Source organism: Ambystoma mexicanum, chromosome 13 (assembly GCF_040938575.1).
Source record: "Ambystoma mexicanum isolate Mex_15411 chromosome 13, UKY_AmexF1_1, whole genome shotgun sequence".
Taxonomy (NCBI): domain Eukaryota; kingdom Metazoa; phylum Chordata; class Amphibia; order Caudata; family Ambystomatidae; genus Ambystoma; species Ambystoma mexicanum.
Genome location: NC_090938.1, coordinates 502,424,899 through 502,444,924, shown reverse-complemented (window position 1 = coordinate 502,444,924; position 20,026 = coordinate 502,424,899). Strand labels below are relative to the sequence as shown.

General features: G+C 46.0%; 1 protein-coding gene across 1 annotated transcript in view; it reads left to right on the top strand.

The window, feature by feature from the left end:
- The window catches only part of MYO1D (myosin ID), a 780,763-nt gene that overhangs the window by 379,219 nt on the left and 381,518 nt on the right, over positions 1 to 20,026 (top strand). The window contains exon 15 of the mRNA XM_069634169.1: positions 19,341 to 19,507. Within this exon, the coding sequence (XP_069490270.1) occupies positions 19,341 to 19,507 (167 nt within the window). The remainder of the gene's footprint in view (positions 1 to 19,340; positions 19,508 to 20,026) is intronic.

Here is a 20,026-nt window from a genome sequence, read left to right as displayed (position 1 = left end):
TACCAACGGGTTCTCCTTTTACCAGGATATGTCTCGCAGAGATAGCTGACCTGAACCCATTTATTGTTTGGTACGCCTTACCTTCCTTGAACAGTGTCATGTGCCGCCGCCACAAAGGTCTCACGCTGTATGGCTTCCATGAGTGGAGACTACATCTCCCATCATCCCTTCAAGGAAGGCACACACGGCAGCGTTTAAAGGTTCTTTCCGTTTTGATATGTGGTTCTTCCCAACACCACTTCTGACCATTCCTGCCGACCATGTCCGCGGCTTGGTGTCGCTCTTTCCATATGCATCTCCACTACCTTTTCCCCTGTGGGCCCTCTCTTTCCATTTTCCTGTTTACTCCCTGTTCTTTTGATTTAACCCTATCTCAGAATACTTTTGGGACTTATATTACGAGCTGTGTAACTGCCTGGCTCCTACGTTGTCCCCTTGGGAGTCCTTCCTTGGCGCTCAACCTTCCTTGGATTATAATATTTACCTGGGATACTCGCCTGAAACTCTTGTATGGAACTCTTACCTGGATTGTTGGCTCTTCCTCTCCGTCTTCATGATGTCTGGTTAGTCCTCGTGTCGTTGGGTATAGCTTGATACTGCTCAACACTCGAGGTCACCGTTTGCACCAAGTCCCTAGGATTCCACATCGACAAACACCTGTCCTTCAAGACACACATAGCTAAGAAAACTCAGACAGCGTGGTATCAGCTCTCCCTCCTGTGTAAAGTCAAGCCCTTCCTCCCTCCGGACAGCTTTAGATCCACTGTTGAAGCACCTGTATGGGGTCAACGCAATCCTCAAAGGCCTCCCATTGTCCTCCCTTGTGCCCCAGAGAAGCGTCCTACACGCGGCCGCATGCTTCATCAAGTATCTACGCAAATAGGAGCAAATCACCCTGGCCCTCATGGACATTCACTGGCTCCCACTGCATGCACGAATCACCTTTAAGTCTTGCTGCATCATTTATAAGGCAGTCACCCTCAAGTCACCCAGCTACCTCACAGAGAAACTCAGCATCTCCAGCGGTCAGCGCACCACCAGAAGTCAGGACATGTGCAGACTTTGAAATCCACAACTGCAAAAAGGATAGGACCAGAAAGCAAGCCTTCTCTGCCTACGTCCCAAGACTATGGAACCTCTTCCCCGTCAACATCAGACTCTCACGAGGCAGGGGCAGAGGGGGCAATCTGACCCTGGCCTCGCTCTTGGCAGGGGCCTTGCGTCGCCCCCTGTACCGGAGTGGAAGGCAGCACAGTCTACCCATGTTCTTTATTGACACGGGGACGGTGCTGCCTGCCTCTCAGCAGGGTCCTGTCCCCTGCAAAATGCTTTTTTTGTTTGTATGCCAAGCCATTTGGCTCTGCAACAAACTGAGAAATAATGAGAGACGGCGGGGCTCACAAGTGAGCTTTGCTGCCTCTCATTACTGTGCTGGCAGCTCAGACACACTGAATGACAGGGGAGAAGGCCTCTCCTGTCATGTTCATGATGCGGAGACCAGCAATATGAACATGCTGACGGACAGGAGAGGATTCCTCTCCTGTCAGGCATTGTGTCTAGGAGCTGGAGAGGAAGGAGGGCCATCCAGTCCTCCTGTGGCTGCGCGGGCTTGTATGAAGAAGGGTGCATGGAGGTAAGGTGTTATGTTTTAAAATCAAGTGTGCGTGTGTGTGTGTGTGTGTGGGTGTGTGTATATTTTAATTAACTGTGTAGATACATGCGTGTGTGTGTTGGTGTCAATGGTGTGTTTGTTTTTATGCATGCGTGCATGCAAGGAGTTATGTGACTGATGGGTGAATGCGCAGGTGAACGTGTTATATGTGCCAGCCCCCACACCTAAACTTACTGGGCCATGGTGGACACTACATTTAGGAGTGTGAGGGGCTTCTGGTTTGCTTTATGGAGGTAAGTGTTTTGTTTTGTTGTACAATTAAGTGTGTGTGTGTGTGTGTATATGTGTATTTAAATGAACTGTGTATGTATGTGCACATATATGTTGGTGACAATGTGTTTGTTTTTATGTATGCGTGCATGCAAGGAGTTGTGTGACTGGTGGATGAAAGTGTTATATGTGCACGTCCCCAACCCTAAATTAAGGGTTGGGGGCTACTGGGTTGCTTTATCCAGGATGCATGGAACCATGCATCAAGGGTAAAGCAAACGTAAGGGTAGAGCTAGGGACAGCTTCAGGGCCTTTCAGACTTTTCAATTCAAAGGGGCCTCGGGGGACCACAGCAAATGCCCCCATGTTGCCAGTCATCAGTCTTGTAACAAAGCAATATATTCCTTTTTTTATATTCCTCTAATTCTGAGGCTTGAAATTAGCGCTTTCAAATGCTCACCTTACAAGCTGCGATTGATGAAGCCCTTCCAGCCATCACTTACACATAAGTATTATAACCTTGTTTCCTTCTGACAGCGGTTACTCCACATCAGCCACGTGCTGACAAAGGAGGATTTAAAGATTTTCAGTGAGCATTTAGTGTTTCAGCTCCATGCTAGCTGGCTGTCTCACCAGGACCTTTCAGCTCTTTCAGTTGAAAGTGGCTTCGCGGGACACCAGCAAATGCCCCTATGTTGTCAGTCATCAGTCTTGTAACACAGCAATATATTCCTTTCGTTCTGGGGCTTAAAATGAGCGCTTTGAAATGCTTGCATTACAGCTGCATTTGCTGGAGCCTTTTCAGCTGTCACTTCCCTGGGGTATACAGAAATGCTATCACCTCGTTGCCTTTTAATACCGGGTCCTCCACATCAGCCAACTTCTGACAACGAGGGATTTAAAGATTTTCAGTGGGCATTTAGTGTTTCAGCTCCCTGCTGGCTGGCCGTCTTGTGATAATAGCGGCTATTAACTCCTGGCAGTATTTCTTTGTCTACATTATAATGTATGCACCCAACAGGTGCCTCAGTCTATATTCCGCTCTAAGCAATTGGGGGCCCCCAACCGTCATGTTGAAATGGGCCCCAGCTCATCTTCAGCCAAGCCTAGGTAAAGAAAACATAAGTGTTATCAGATGGCTAGACAGGCCTACATTGAATAGCCAGTAGACACTTATGGGGCACAGCCAGTCTGGATATACTTTCCGTGGCATGGTATTTTTTACTGGCGGTGAGTCCTTATATGGTAATACTGGCATATCTTGGTTCAGCCTGCATGGACATGTATGGGAACAACCAACATGAACACATTTCATACTGGCATATGTTGTGGGCCAAGGCGGCATGAAATGCAATGGAAAATGCTCGTATGCACGGTTTGGGACTTAAATCTATTGGGTTTTGTCCATGTGCTATCATAAAAAACCAATTGCAAACTCTATTGCTTTTTAATCTAATTTGTGAAGAAAGTGCTGTAAAATGCACCATTTTCATTTCTTTCAAAACAATTTTGGGGCGAGAAACCCTCTCAAGCACCCCTTGTTTGATTTGCCCCCCCGCCCCCACCCCCACTGTGCTCTGTCAATCCCAAATAATTGGTGCGAACATTTAGGCCTCTCCAGTTCAAAAATGTATCAGCCACCACTGAACATCATCTACCTGTCACTATGTATGATGTGTGTATAATGCGCACAAAGGGGCAGTGCGCTTCCTAAAGCTGGCGTCACGCACTACACATCATCACACCATCTTATATATATTTATGTTATGCATATGACAAAATTGTTACTCTGGAGTGAACTTGTCTTCAGTACAGAAACATCACTTTGCTGTAGTTGATTTGTTGTCATAATAATGAACCATATTTGAGTTCCTCCACACAAACTCAATGGGAGATTTCTTGCGTCTTCTGTTTGCGACGGTGGCGCCGCTGGCCCAATGCAAAAAATGTTAAGGGGGCCCTCACCAAACATTTTGCCCTGGGCCTCGCTGCACCATGTGACAGCCCTGACTCTCCCCACGCTCCTACAATTCCGAAAAGAAATCAAGACCCACCAAGAATCTCTCCCCCCTCAACACCCATCACAGCGCCCCTCGCGCCCTCTGGCTCGCTAGACGCTGTCCGCCCCTCTGCTCCCCGCCACCCTATACAGCTTTAGCCCTCTGTCCACTTCTATCCCAACCCCCGCTGTATATCTGTTCTGTTGTTACCTTTGAAAAGCGCTCCGATATGTATCTGTATCGTTGTATACCTCTGTAAAGCGCACCGTTGCTTCTCGAAGCGCCTACTCTTCCCTAGCTGGCGATAGTAGGGGGACACAGTCCACTTCTGTGTCCCGGGTGCATTCATTCATAAAACCCCAGGCCACCGGCACAAAATCTCTGTACTCCTCCGGTGTGGGAGAAAGTATTTAGTCTTCCGTTGCCTCTTCTAGACAAGCCAGCAGGTGGCAGTCTTTGCACAGGCTGCAGTTTTGTGCATCCATGTTATCTCCTCTGTACAGGCAGGGTCGGATTAGAAGAAAGCAGGACTATAATGGATTTTGCTCCGAGCTTCCCTTAAAAGGATATTCTTGGCACCGCTCCCGCTCCGACACAGGGGCATTCCTGGAGGAATGCGACTCCGCTGAGCGGGCCCTCCCCCTGCTGGTACAAAACAATAGCTTTGATTTCCCCAGTGGGGCAATGTAACCATGGCGACATTCCCACACGAATTCACTCGCACCTGCCGCTTACCTGAAAATCAACCTCGAGGCTCAGGTGGCCAGGGCCCAGGGCTGGGTTTGCTCGCGAGACTGAACATACAAATCAAACAGCAGTTTGCTCACATTAGACCCGCGGCCATGTTCAGATCTGTTTTCACTGGAGAAGCCTATTTAATGGACGATGGTTGTAGCCGTGGATAGAAGCTCAGGGGTTAGAACCAAAAGGCTAGCTATCCCCGAGTCCCTACATTGGCGTGGCCCTGGATCGTCTCCAGACCGAGCAACAGCCCTGGTGCTTGTATAGTGCTTACACAGGGCAGTTTCTAGTCAATTTGGTGCCCAGGGTAAAACACTAAATTGCGACCGCCATTCAGCGCACGACATGCACGCCACTCCCAAACTACAACCCACGGTTAAGTAACTCCTACGCAACGTCAATAAATCACTACTATACAAAAGAAACAGGTTTTATTACATTGGGATTCAAGAATTTTGCAGTAATTCCTCAAAGGCGAGTCCACAAACAGTATATACTAGTCTTGGTTTTAAAGTTCCGTGTCAATTTCTGGTCTATGTTAAAGGTACTCTCCTTGCCTTTGCTGCTCCGAAAGCATTTATTGCGTCCCTACCCCGAAGCCTCTGCTCCTTATCATTTAAACATGTCCCTGGAACTAACAAGAACATGTTTCTCTGAGGCCTGATGGGTGCTGCTTTCTTGAATGATGTTCCATGCGCACCTGTGGTGCTGGCCGTTATGGGCACTTGCACTGTTCAGGAAAACATTGTTCACCAGCGCATCCCACGTTGCCAGTCCCTCATTTTGATCACACCCATCTCCGTCACGGTTGTTGCCTACTCCTGTTACCTCTTCTTCTTCTCCTCCTCCTCATTGCATGCAGGAAAATTGTAGTGTGACATTGTGCCTTTAAGCATCTGAGCTTCCTCTTCAAGAGACGCAAATAATCGATAGCATCCCAGGTCTTTAAGTGGGCCTCATTTTATCTGACCACTGGTGCATTAGGTGGGTTGAGAATGGGTATCAACAGACCTGGCTTGAGATGAGAGACGTACCGCATTGTAAATGAAGGACATGCATAAATCACATGCAACCTCTCTCTACTGCTCCACACACCAAACAGCCATCCACCTTCCTGTGGGAGACCTCTTATTGTTACAGGTAGGGTATGGCTCCGGCATATGTAGCAGTCAAGGGTTGAGCTAGGGAAATTTGCACAACAGTGCGTAATTTTCATACTTGCTGCACACACCATATTTATAGAGTATGTCATGTTATGTTTGCAGAATATCTTTTCATGCCCTTTTGGCAGTACAAGATGAACGTGCGTGCAATCCAACACATCCACCACGTTAGGAAAGCAAACAATTCCATAAATTCCCCCCCCCCCTCACCCTCCCTTTTGCTTCACGCAGTTCAATTGGACTCCCAGGAAACTTTATGTCCCCGGGGCTCGAGGTGGACATCTTGAGCTGTATCAACGCCCCAACAGCACTTGTGCTTTAAATTAATACACCGCCATAGGGTTCCTTGCATGACCGTGGACCTGAGCAAAAGCAGTGAATTGCGGCAGGACCCCTGAAGTGGCACCTTAAACTGCAACAGGGTCCGTAGAGGGGCACGCAGAACAGCAGTAGGATCACAGCGAAGGCCATCTGACTGGCCACAAGGCTCCAGAAGAAGCACCTGGGAAGGCAGCATCGCAGGCACTGCAGTATATCCTTCAAAGGACCATTATACTAGAGCACCAGTGTTTAAGCCAGAAGATGGCTTTGTCGGGCGAGTGCTAGCTACCGATCTGTTCTGCGCGTAACAATAGGCTGTATTAAAGGGTGGCCTTTATTAATGTACGGCTTGTATTGTAGGGTGTGCACTGCGATCTGCTCTAATGTGTGGTGGTTAAATACGTGGGCTCCTGTGGTTGGGGGGTCAGGGGGTGGTTGGGTTTGGGGTTGGGGGGAGATTGTTGTTAATTTGAAAGTTAATAAAGAAAGTTTTAAATAAAAAAATAAAAAACAATAGGTCACAGTTTTGAACCACAGCTTTCTACCTTATTGAGGCTAATGAAGTGACCAGCATGGAGTTGACTAATTCTAACAATCATTTTTTAAGAACCAAACGCATGTGTGTTGTGTGGTCTATAATAAGAAACAACGATTGGTTTTGTGACATGTAGTGGGCATTTGCCAGCAGGGTTGGAAATGGACCGGAACAAGATGGAGACTAGGCTCAGGGGTTAGCCTCGAAAACTCCCAGATCTATTCCCATGTCGAGCTCTCGCGCGTGAGTTGACCACGCTTCAGAAGACTCTGCATGCAAGACGGAATGCAGAAGCAGCCAAAACTTCACATCCTTTTCAGAAGGTGACCAAATTGGTATATATGATTTGCAATTTACAGAAATATTTTCGTTAGGGTGAGTATTGTGACCAAATAAAAGAACATAGTCCAACTTCCATTACTCGCTAAAAAAAAGCATTTCTTGCTGAATCGATATCAAAGACAGGTTTCAAATAAAAATTCTGGGCTTTCTTGCGTTTCCAGAATGCTCCTTGCTTTTCTGGCCAGGTTACTTGTCCCCATATTATCCTCTCCCTACGCTCGCCCACTAAACACCCAGGAGGAAAGCATTCCCAGAGTACATTTTTCCATTTCCAGCACTGTTTGGCAGGCACTTTGATAATGTTACTACCTGGACATTAGATGGAAACAGCTGGAAAATGAGTATGTGGGCAAATTCCTATCTAATGCCTATACCCAAGCCAGATTTCAGTGCAAAGAACAGATGTGAAGACACGCCTCCTGCATATACATCAGGTGGCTGAAGGCACACCTTGTTAAGACTTTTTTTTATTACACCAGTAGCACATTTACAACTACAATTAAGCCATTAACGGTCAGAGAAGTACTAAAAAATAACACTAGCAGGCCCTGAACCACTCAGGTGATGCTATGGCTTGATAGAACTAGCTCAAATAGATCTATGAGACCTATTTTGAGCGGGGAGGATCAGGTAATGGGTTGGAATGGTCACAGGGATTAGCACAGCAATGCGGAGACAATGAGTGGGTGAATAACCAAACCCCACCCACAAACTCTGTATTCCTCCTCACAACCAATCACCCTCCTAGCGGTAGGTCAATGCAATAGTTTCAGCTTATAAGGAGCACTTGTGCTACGTAACACACAAAAAAAAAAGTCCAGAAAGGTGGATATGGGAAACGTTGGGGAACTACACAACAGTGACTGAAATAATAAACCCCACGTTCCTCTTTGTCTTGGAGAAATACTGCCTCCTTTGTGATCATGACACAGTGGGGTGCATGGAAAGGGATTGTAGTAAGATTTTGCAAAGACACAAAAGAACAGCACCATTAATATAAACTGTTTGCAGCGGTCTGTGAAGTTTGAAAAAGTGCTGATTGCCATCAAATCAATTCAGTTATGTCTTCTCCACAGTGGAATCTACCACTTTCAACCCAACGCGGAGCCCGCGGGAGGACTGATCAATACGGCTGAAGTGTCGGATTCCGGAAACCATCTCGAAGGATTTCGGTGCAACGCTCCAACAAATGGTGGCCCCGGGCTCAGAGAGCCTCTGTGTCTCGCGTAACGCAGCACCTGCGGCTGCTTCCCGCCCACGGGATATCGCACCCACCCCCCTCCAAGGCAATCACACCCAGGAGTGAAATTTCACCTCCCAGGGTAATTTCACCTCTCGGGGTTAATGCGCCCCCTGGGGCAATTGCGCCCCAGGCAGCCGCTGCTTCGCCCGGACCAGGAAACGGGCCTGTGCATACACCCATGATGTTGCTCCAGCTTCAAAGAGCTATGAAGGAAGGGGGAGTGCACTATGAAGGACAGAGCAGATGAGTCATCTGACGTTTTTGGGGTAAAAAGCTAAAAATAAAGAAATACCAAAACTAATGAGGTAAAAAAATAGTCAAACTTAAAACCAAACATGCCTGACCTCTCAAACATACATGTTTGTTACTTTTCTATAATATACATTAGAGGGGCTAATAAGTAAGCTGAGCAGGCTGACAGTCCCGGTTTTTAAATAAAGACTGTTAGATTTTTAGAACGTTGTCATCGGAACCATGTTCGAACCCTCGCCCTTCCAGGTATCGGCTGTATACAATAACGGCTTGTGCCACAGAGACAGGCAGAGAAACAAGTCACTAGCACGGCATGTAAAGTCAAACAGAGTAACAGCTGCTTTGTTATTTACATGACTTTTTTATTATTAAAGTGTGTTATAGTTGAGATACTCAACTTTTCACATTAACTACCAATAACAATCAGGTTCATTGTATACATATTCTATATACAAAAAGAAATCTTATTTATTACTCAAGTGTCACCCTTCACTCTTCCCACATCAAGTGGAACATTTCAAAGATTATCACAATTTTATTAATCGTCAATCAACATATCTTTTAAAACTCAATCATAAAAATGATCATAATACATAAAACACATACAAAGTGCTAAAACAACGCAAGTAGAACCACCATAAGTGAGTCGCAGTACAGTACTTCTTCAAAGGATCAAACATGTGTAACCAACCGACACTTTGATTCCATTGCCTTACTACTTTCAGCTTATTTCCTATTAGTGTATCTAAAACCCGACTTGTACAAGTTTCTGTCCTTTTTAAACACCAATGTAGGACATTCTTCAGGGAAGTGTGTCTTGTGTCGAACTTAAAAATCTTCTTTAGTTGGGGAGAGTACCCTCCATTTCCTTGTATTGACTCTTGGACCTTTACTGGTTCTTGCTGCAGATTCCCAAATTCTTATAGGAATTCTCGCTTCCTATAAGAATTTGGGAATCTGCAGCAAGAACCAGTAAAGGTCCAAGAGTCAATAAAAGGAAATGGAGGGTACTCTCCCCAACTAAAGAAGTACTGTACTACGACTCACTTATGGTGGTTCTACCTGTGTTGTTTTAGCACTTTGTATGTGTTTTATGTATTATGATCATTTTTATGATTGTTTTAAAAGATATGTTGATTGACGATTAATAAAATTGTGATAATCTTTGAAATGTTCCACTTGATGTGGGAAGATTGAAGGGTGACACTTGAGTAATAAATAGGATTTCTTTTTGTATATAGAATAGATACTTTCACAGAGCAAGAAATCTGTTCATCCCTGTCTGTGTTTCAGAACCGTTTTTTGAGAACAGCATTGTATACATATACCATTAAAATACATCATTCCATCAGTATTACTTGAAATAAATCATGTTTGCTATTGATGTGCTTTTATCAACAGTCCTCACAATTCTCCTGCAGATGCTGTGGGTTGGTGGTAGGGGGAGGCACGAAGCTCGGATAAATGAAGGGGGGATAGAGGATTGGTCATTCTGTGTTTTTGGCCGTCTCGTGTTTTTTGTCTTGAAAATCTGGCCACCTGAGTTAATAGATAAATCCTGCAAGTGAGGACCAAAGTAGGTCCTCATTAAGGATGACACAGGACCCCTGTGTTCCCGTGTAGTGGCATTGTTTACTATTTTTGTCTCTTTCTCATAGGGAGGGACCCTATCCTCCCCTGCCCCCCTACTACTAAATCTCCCCGAAATGCATCAATGGGCAGGGCCTGTGTCATGGCACATTCCATAAACTAGTCCCAAACTTCTCAGATTTCATTAACATTGCACTGAATCTCCCTGAAATTCATCAATGGGCCCGAACCATGCCCCCTGTCACTTGCCGTAAACTAGTCACAGGCTTCTCAGATTTCATTAAAGGAATGGTTTGGTCAGAAAATATATATATTTTTTAAGTCTCTATGGAAAGTTTCGAGTAAATGAAGCTCAAACTTTAAAATTGGAAGCACTAGGGGGCATCTATTTTGTGATTTCAGGCAGCCTCCTCGGCTCTGCCATTGTGGCACTACACAAGCAGCAAAAGCCCCCTACTGGGAGCTTTAGCTTACTGCAGCCCGAGCAGAGCTGAGGAGGCTGCCTTCACTTTCATTTTACGTTTTCTGTGCTCCCCAAGCCCAGGGAAGCACAGAAAACGTAAAATGAAGGCAAAAAGCCGAGACGCACCAATAAAAAATATAATGTTGTTGTATTTGTGATTGCCGTGGTTGGAAAACCACGGCAAACACAAATACAACAATGTTGTTATTCTGACAGCGGCAGCTTTCGCGTGGAGTCTCCTGGGCTCCCCCAACCCTGAGGGAGTCCAGGAGACTCCCAGCGAAAGCTGCCGCATTCATAATAACAACGTTTTTGGATTTGTAAATACTGCAGCATTTAGAAATACAAAAACGTTGTATTTCTAAACACCGCGGCATGGAAACACAACCGCGTTGTGTTTCTGCCTACAGCAGCTTTCACTTTGGGGCTCTCGGGCTCCCCCCAACGCGGTTGTGTTTCAAAAACGCTGCGGTTTTTCTTTCTAAGTTTCTCAGGCTCCTCTGGCTTGGAGGAGCGCAAGAAATCGCAGCATTTTTGAAACACAACAACGTTGTATTTATGTTTGCGGTAGCTTCAGTTTGGAGCCCAGAGAGCTCCAAGCTGAAGCTACCGCAAACATAAATACGTTTTAAATGCTGCAGTTTTATTTCTAAGTTTTCTGGGCTCCTCCAGCCCGGAAAACTCAGAAAAGAAAACGCAGCTAGTGCTTATTTTAAAAAAAATATATAGCACTTACCGAGATGCAGCTGCAACTTTCCTGCCTGTAGTCTCTGGTCCCCGTCCTCCGAGTCCGGCACCAATAAAGCAAAAGCCACCCAGTGGTAGCTTTTGTTTACTACAGCTGGCTGGCTTTTGCTTCATTAGTGCCGCAAACGCAAGCACAGGCGGCATACATTTCACAAAATAGATCCCCCCCCTAGTGCTTGCAATTTTAAAGTTTGAGCTTCATTTGCTCGAAACTTTCCATAGGGACTTAAAAATATATATATTTTAGATATTTGTTTTATTTTTGGCCATCTTTTTGGCCAATAATATTTTCTGACCAAACCATTCCTTTAACTTGCCGTAAACTAGTCAGACTTCTCAGATTTCATTAACTTTACACTGAATCTACCTGAAATTCCTTAATGGGTCCGATCCATGCCCCCTGTCACTTGCCGTAAACTAGTCCCAGACTTCTCAGATTTCATTAACTTTACACTGAATCTACCTGAAATTCCTCAATCGGCCGGAACCATGCCCCCTGTCACTTGCCGTAAACTAGTCCCAGACTTCTCAGATTTCATTAACTTTACACTGAATCTACCTGAAATTCCTCAATGGGCCGGAACCATGCCCCCTGTCACTTGCCGTAAACTAGTCCAGACGTCTCAGATTTCATTAACTTTACACTGAATCTACTGGAAATTCCTCAATGGGCAGGTCCTGTCTAATGGCAGATTCCATAAACTATTACCAAACTTCTCAGATTTCATTAACTTTACACCAAACCTCCCGGATATTCATGCCTCGTCGCATTTCATAAACTAGTAGATCCCAAACTTTTCAGATACCATGAACTTTATAGAAGCGCATCCCGAAATCCATCTCACATACATGTATGCTCACTCTACATTCGTCAACAAATGGATACTTTTAGATTTTTCTGAACTTCATTGAATGCACCCCCCTCCCCCGCTCCGAGTCTCCCACCTAGGGTTAACAAACACCTATCGAGAAACACTTCCGCCAGGAAGGTGCACTCAGTGCAGACACGTTATAAATGCCCAGACATGGAATCGCATGTTTACAGCCAAGATTGCGAAAAGTAATCCCCGTCCCTTGCTTTTTGTCTGAATGAAGGTTGTCGATGCAGAAGTGTTGTCTTTGTCACGCCCCCTTTTTCATATCCAAGAAGCTCATCCACTGGCTGAGGGCGCAGCTTCTGACAAAGTGATCGACACTGGCCTATCGTGCCTACTCTGCCACTCCAGATGCAAGATCATAGGTTCAGTTAACCCACGTGACACCTGACCTGTGCATTGTATCGCGTGGCCCAGTCTGAGTTCTCTCTCGCGTGGAGCACGCAGTGTTGCCAATTTAGCGACTTTCTCGCTATATTTAGCGAGAAAGCACGCACCCCTAGCGACTTTTTATGGAAAAAGCAGCTAGCGAGAAATGTAGCTACTTTTTTTCCATTGGTTTGGAGACTTATACTTTTTTCTATTGGTTTATAACCAATAGAAAAAAGTAGCTAGATTTATCGCTAACCGTGGGAGCAATAGTTTTGATCATTGTTTCTAAATACATATTCTCTAAACTGCATAACTTGCATCACATGTCATCAAAAACTCCCGCTTGCGTACTATTCAAAAAGTCTGTTAAGCACTGCTGGAACTGCTGCTCTACTTCATGTCAGGGGCGAGGTGCGTTAGCAGAGCTGCAGTCCCAGTACGGAAACAGAAGAGAAAGCTTCAGGTCAGAATTAATGTACACTGGAATTTCTGCTTCTGTGGGCCACCCGGTTGAGCCATCACTGGGTGTTGCAGGCCAGCAATGAAGTTCAATAGTGGAGGTGTCTGTGCAAAAATGCTAAAAATGTTGGTGATATGCAAGTGGCCTGTGTTCTTACACTTTACACTGCACACATTTGGATGAGTTATATTGTGTGTTGTTCCTTGTTGCACAATTCCACACATTGATCATAAAGATGGATTTTCGGACATTGTATCAGTTTATTCTTGTAGCCCATGGGCCTTAGGACTCTATAAATACCACATGCAAGAAGGATGTGGGGGAGGAGGGCGCCTGTGACATGTGCACTGTGGCTAATGCCAAGCAGCTGTACCCCTGGGTGGGGTTGTTCAGGGCTGTTGTGTAGTGAAACATCAATCCCGTCTGATAGCCGATGCATATGGACACTGCCTTGCGCACTTGATATCACCCATAATGCACATGGCAAATTATGCAAATTGGGCAATGACGTCATTTAGCTATTTCTAGCTACTTTTAAGCCAGCCAATAGCTACTTTTCTTACTGAGGAGTTGGAAACACTGGGAGCACGGGTCAAAGTTCACCCAGAGGCCTCTCGGATGTTAGAAGTGAGTCCTACGGCGTGGGTTCTCTATCAAGACGCGGAGTGCAGTGTTGTGGCATTTGCCCTTTAATAAACGCCTCTCAGCCGCACACTATTGCATCATAAATGACTCGGAACATCCAAGCGATCAGAGGAGCCATCAGCTCCATGGTAACCATCCCTGTTGATAGCTGTTCATCTTCCAGATTATCACCAATCGTTGCTCTGCTCTTTCTCACCTCTTTGCCCCACCCGCTGTCTCTTTTTTGTGCCCTTTTTTGCCAGTTTTACTTTCTTTCTCTTTACTCCATATTAAGCTGCGCTTTGTGATTTGTTCATTTGGCTGAGATGGAAGAAGGATCATGGGCCTGGATCGAGGATTAGAGAATGAGCCCCGCCCCCCATCACGGGTGTGGCGCCTAGCAAGTGGAAATGCGGCCCACACGTGCTTTAATGCTGAGACAGGAGGGCCAGTCTACTGCTAGGCAAGCGGAAACTAGTCATGAACCCAAAAGTCTGAAGGGGCCCAGTCAGCCATCTGCCTTGGTGAGTAGTCGTCTTAAAACTGTGGCCTACAATCTCCCTGAAATTGACCAAGGTAACTGACATTCTCTCCTGTCACTTTCCATAAATTGCTTCCAAACTTCAGATTCCATTAACATTCCACTAAATCTCCCTGAAATTCATCATTGGGCAGGGCACGTCTCACCACACATTTCATAAACTAGTCCCAGACTTCTCAGAGTTCATTAAAAGTACACTGAATCCTCCCTGAAATTCATCAAGGTCCCAAACCATGCCCCCTGTCACTTGCCGTAAACTAGTCCCAAACTTCTCAGAGTTCATTAAAAGTACACTGAATCTCCCTGAAATTCATCAAGGTCCCAAATCATGCCCCCTGTCACTTGCCATAAACTAGTCCCAAACTTCTCAGAGTTCATTAAAAGTACACTGAATCCTCCCTGAAATTCATCAAGGTCCCAAACCATGCCCCCTGTCACTTGCCGTAAACTAGTCCCAGACTTCTCAGAGTTCATTAAAAGTACACTGAATCTCCCTGAAATTCATCAAGGTCCCAAACCATGCCCCCTGTCACTTGCCGTAAACTAGTCCCAGACTTCTCAGAGTTCATTAAAAGTACTATCCTCCCTGAAATTCATGTCTCGTCGCATTTAATAAACAAATAGAATCCCAAAGTTTTCAGGTACCATGATCTTTATGGGAGCTCATCCCGAAATTCATCCAATGGGTCCCACCGCTCGCGTACTGTTGTGTCTGTGAGTATGTGCACATGTGAATGCAGGAGTAGGCCTCATGGAGTGTGATGATGTGTGCTGGGAGGAGGGGAACTGTGGGGTTCCATGAATGACCGTTGGGGGACTTGAAGTAGAGACAGAAACCAGGGTGGATGCATGCAAACCTCTTAAACTGTAACTAAGAAGAAATAAAGCGTCCTGTTCTTTGACACTTACCTGGGTCTGGTCTGGTCCCTGCTCCATGTTCTCACCTGACCCAGACGCATCACATACAAGTGTACGCATCCCACATTTCCAACAAATTGATACTTTTAGATTTTTCTGAAATTCTTTAAATGTCCGCCTCTCCCCCGCCCCCCATCCCCACCTCCCCATGGCTTCTACATACTGGTAAGCGCCTTGAAACGTCCGATAAAGACATACATTTAGACACTGCTTAGTGCCACAAGCGTGCATCTTGAAAGCAGTGACACAAATCCTCCAGTTATGTCATTTCAGCGTTGCTGGGTTTATCAATCTCTGGAATGTGAAAGATTGGGAGGCACTCCTGGGGTTCAAGCCCCTGGCTTGCAGATTGCACCAGTGGTAGAAGTGCACTGAAAAAGTAGTGGAACTGCGACTTCGGTGGCAGACAGAGTAGGAATGAAGGGAGCAACATGCAATGCATTTTTCAAGGGTTGCGGTCTTGCTGGTTGACAGCCAATTTTTTTTAAAACATATTTCACTTTGACTGTAACTGATATCCAGTGGTAAAGTGGAGAAGTGTGCTTTAATTCTCAAAGAACAGTTCCGGAATGGTGAAAATGGTTGCAAAAAGTAGTGGCGCTGTTAACAGTAAAAAATAAAAGTAGTGGAACACCGCTCCCGACCGTTCGGACTCACTTCGACCACTGGGTTGCACACATATTTCAACAGCAAGGGCTATTCTAAGGAGCGGTCCCAGCACCAAATTATTCCAAATGCCAAAATACATGATCAGTTTAGTCCCCCATTTGCCCAAAGGCATACACATTCCAAAGGATTCACCAAAATGGATGCACGTAATGCTCTACAAATGCACTGTGGGAAGAAAGAACATGCAAATGAAGCCATGGCAGAGGGTGGCGCGCGTGGTTCTTTCCCTTTGTTACCAGATATTTCTTCTTATTTTATCTCCCCCCCCACGTGAAGAGATGCCTCCCACCCCGTTGTTCCCCAGCAAATCTTTTCTTTGGATTGTCTTTTCCACATTGGCCCCTTGCCCAGACAGTGCGCGCCCTTGTTATGTTGAGAATAGGCGCAGACTTCTAATGTGGGCAGAGAGCTGCTTCATCATCAAAAAGAGATGGGCCGAGGATGATTAATGCTGTGTCAAGGTGTGCACCTGATAAATACGTCCCCCACACACATTCTCCCCCTTAGGGACTCGTTCCCGCCTGCAAGATTGATCCCATCTCTATTCCTGGCCTCTTCTGTACTCATCCCTCCTCCATGCATGGCTTCTCCCCAGGATCCCAGCCAGAGGCGTTGCTGGGGGGAGGGGGCTTAGGGGCTATAGCCCCGGGTCTTTTGGTTGTAGCCCCAGATAGAATCTCAGTGTCTACAACCAAAAAACTAGCTAGCCCCGAGTCCCAACAATCCCGACATTAGTGTAGCCCCAGATCTTTTCCAGACTCAGCAACAACCCTGAATTCCCAGCCTTCGGTGTCCTGGGTCTGGGGGCCGATAACACCTATAGTGGAGATGCTCATTTTATCCACTGGGTACATATAGAGCGTTAAAAATTGAGGGGCCCCTTGACGCTAATAATAGATGCTATAACCCAACTTGGTGGTACTCATTATATTGACCGCTGAAGGCTGAAAGGCGAGGTCTGTCATGTGGCAGTTAACCCTTTCACTCTGGGTAGTGTGTTAATGCTAAACCAGGCAGTATTTCTGCCTCGTTTTCTTTTTTCTACTTTATGCACTGCTGTGTGTTTGAAACACCATATCCTGGATATCTGCCTGCTTTTGTGTTGTGTTGTGTTATGTTATGTTGATTTATACCGCACACTGCTACCACCAAGGGGCAGTTTCCATGCGCTCTTGTGGCTCAGCAAGAAAAGAGGGCGGGGTGTGTTACTACAGATAGGAGGATAGGATAGGTTCAGAACCAGGAGGAGCGTTGTCTTGCGTATGAGTTGGCTGTTCAGCCTGGCATTGATTGTTCAGCCTGGCATGTTGTAACCATAACGGCAAGACTCAGTGCCTCGGATGTGTACTAGAGTTTGTGTTTGGTGTGTAGGTTGTATGCGGTTGGGTGGAAGAACAATCTTGTGCACTGGTTTGTTGTGTCCATAAGGGGGTGTCCAGTGTCGCGGTTGTTTGTTAGGTGCTTGATGGTGTTGTGTTGAGGTGCGTTTGTGTGTGGTGCGGATGGATTTATGGATTATGTGCATTGGTACATTCCTTCTGAGGTTAGGTCCAGGGTCTCTGAAGGTGGTTTGTTGCGTGCGAAGTGGTGAGGTATCTACCTCCACACAAAAGCATTAAAAGATGCAGTATCACCACAGGTGTCAATAACGCAATTCCCAAATGTGCTACAATGGGAATAAAAAGTGGGGAATAACTTTAGAGTTTGGAGGACTGTAAATCACCTGTTAAAATTATTGTTACCGCACGTGGCAACGGTAATTGAGTTTGTCTTATCCAAACTCAATTACCATTCCCACATACCGTAACAGTAATTTGATTGGGGGATTGAGAGTCCTCCACACTCTAGAGGTTCTCCATGTTGGAGATGCATTGGACTACATTGGGGAAATGCAGCATTACCGCGTGCAGGAATTGCACATGGGTAATACCCTATCCAGCAATGCTCTTGTAATAAGGCCATATGACCACCCTGCTGTACATCTTTTTTTGAGTCTCCTTAAGTTTCCTTTCCCCCGGTGCCTTGGGGAGGAGGGGAGCACACTGACCTCATATTGTAAATCTGAGAAGGATTCTGTGCTGGAGAGTCTTTAATGCCTGCCTTCTCCTCGTCTCACCCGAGGGCCTCACCTGTGAGTGAGTTTCAGGCTATGATTCTTGACAGTCAGACTTTACTTGGGAGACTTTGGTTGGCTTATTGGCTCTGCGCAGGGCTTAATTGTGGGGGTGCGGGGTGGGGGGAGGTTGTGGTGACCTTGTCATCCCATTCGCTCCCTTTGCATTTTCTTTGTGTTCACAGAATGTTACATCAGAGGATGCTATTAGTGGTCTTTGATTACCTTTGATGGGGCGGGCTTTAAAAGGGGGGAACTGAACAGCTTAACTGCTGAGCATTAATCAAGTCTGTGGAAAAAGGATGAGTATACTCGTCCTTAGAACTTAAAGGGTTAAGTCTGGTTATAGAAACCATGACAATGTACAGGGAGCACAGAGCAATGGTGTCGCCCTAGTTACAATTGTTTGGTTGGCACTTGTTGGTTGGCTCCTGATTCATTCAATAAAAGCTTGGAAGCAACCAAAGGCGTGCAATTTATATCTCTACAAATAGGAGGCTACAGATCAGATGTGGAATTAGGCCGGAAGCGGGATTGAACAGCAACTATTGAAGGCAAGACGCTGGATTTATTTGACAGTGTCCCCATTCTACTAGTGACTCCTGCCCAGGGGGGGGCAGCAACTCGAGCCACCAGCTGAGGGCACATGCCATTTGCTTGTTCCCAGAGGAGCCCTGATTCCATGTTCCTTACCCTGGACCATGACTTCCTAAGGCTGGTGGTGGATGGTGCAAACCTACATCCCCTAGCAGCGGTTGTAGAGCCTTTCCTTGTGACTTTGACTCCCTTAGGCTGATAATGACCAGCTCTAACCCCTAGCCAAAACAGCAGTCCTGCCCTGTCTGGGATAATTCTGTAAATTCTGCAAGGTTTGGTTAATTCTGCCTCTTGCTTCCACATGTCCTATGTGGACGCCGCAGGGTGACTGGCATTTGAGAGGTCAATTTGTATGTGAGGTTGCTGCTATCATTACAGCTCCCTTCCTCTAAGGATAGCATTTGTCTGAGCGGTTCATACTGAAAAATAGCTCTGCTGTCTTTGTGAGTTTATACTATCGTCCAACATGAGGAACAACTGTGCTTTGTGTGTCTGTAAGTGCTGTGTAGCTTTGGGGATTGCTTCACAGTTTGCATGAATGGGTAAGATATTTGTAACCAGGGATTTTCAGATATGTGTGAGATATGTGTAACTTGGACACAGCTTGCTGTCTGTGTGTCTGTAAGATTTGTGGAAGCTCAGTCGTAGCTCTGCTGCAGCAGGAGCCTATCTTGAAGGGTGATGACTTGCTGTTTTTTTAAAGGTGTGTACTGGAGCTGGAAATGATGCTTGGACCCAGTTGATGACCTCACATGGCACCTGCCCGAGGTGTCCCTATGGTTATATTAGGTCCACTGAGCTTGTATTAACTGCACAAACCCCCCTCGTTGATGTAAATTGATGTATGCAAGGATCTTAGGCTGACCCCTTGTTGATCTCTCTCCATCCCCAGGAACCCTACTACGTGCGCTGCATAAAACCCAATGATAAGAAGTCCCCTCAGCTGTTTGACGAGCAGCGCTGCCGGCACCAAGTTGAGTACCTTGGCCTCTTGGAGAATGTGCGAGTGCGGCGTGCTGGCTTTGCCTACCGCCAGGCCTACGAGAAGTTCCTGCACAGGTGAGCAGGACTGACTGCTGCCCGCATTGCAGTGCATCATGTAGAGTTAGGTTCATTTATGTAAAACAAACTTTAATATTGGTACTACTATGTGCAACACAGAGTGGAGCAATAGAGGATATGGAATCCCAGCTAAATTCGGGCACAGATCGATGTAGTTACCACTCAGCCATTTCAGGGCTACCGCTCCAGTCTTTCTCTAAAGTGGTGGAAGGCAGGAGTTGGGTGCATTTAAGATGCACAGTTTGCTATTTTCCAGAGGAGCTTTGCCTCATAGCGAATGTGTGTATGAGTTCCAATGGAGCATAGGCTGTATGGTGGAAAACCTTTGTCATTGCAACATTCTGTTAGTAAATGGGCGCTATTATTATTTTGTATGCGTAGCCAGTGATGCATGTAATAGGTATCATTTCTAAGATGTTCAAGGGTTCAATGTGTCACCTGCTTGAAGGGTTGTCAGTATGTTTCAGCCACAAAACCCTGTGGATCACTGACCTTCCTCCAAAAGTCTCTAGAGCG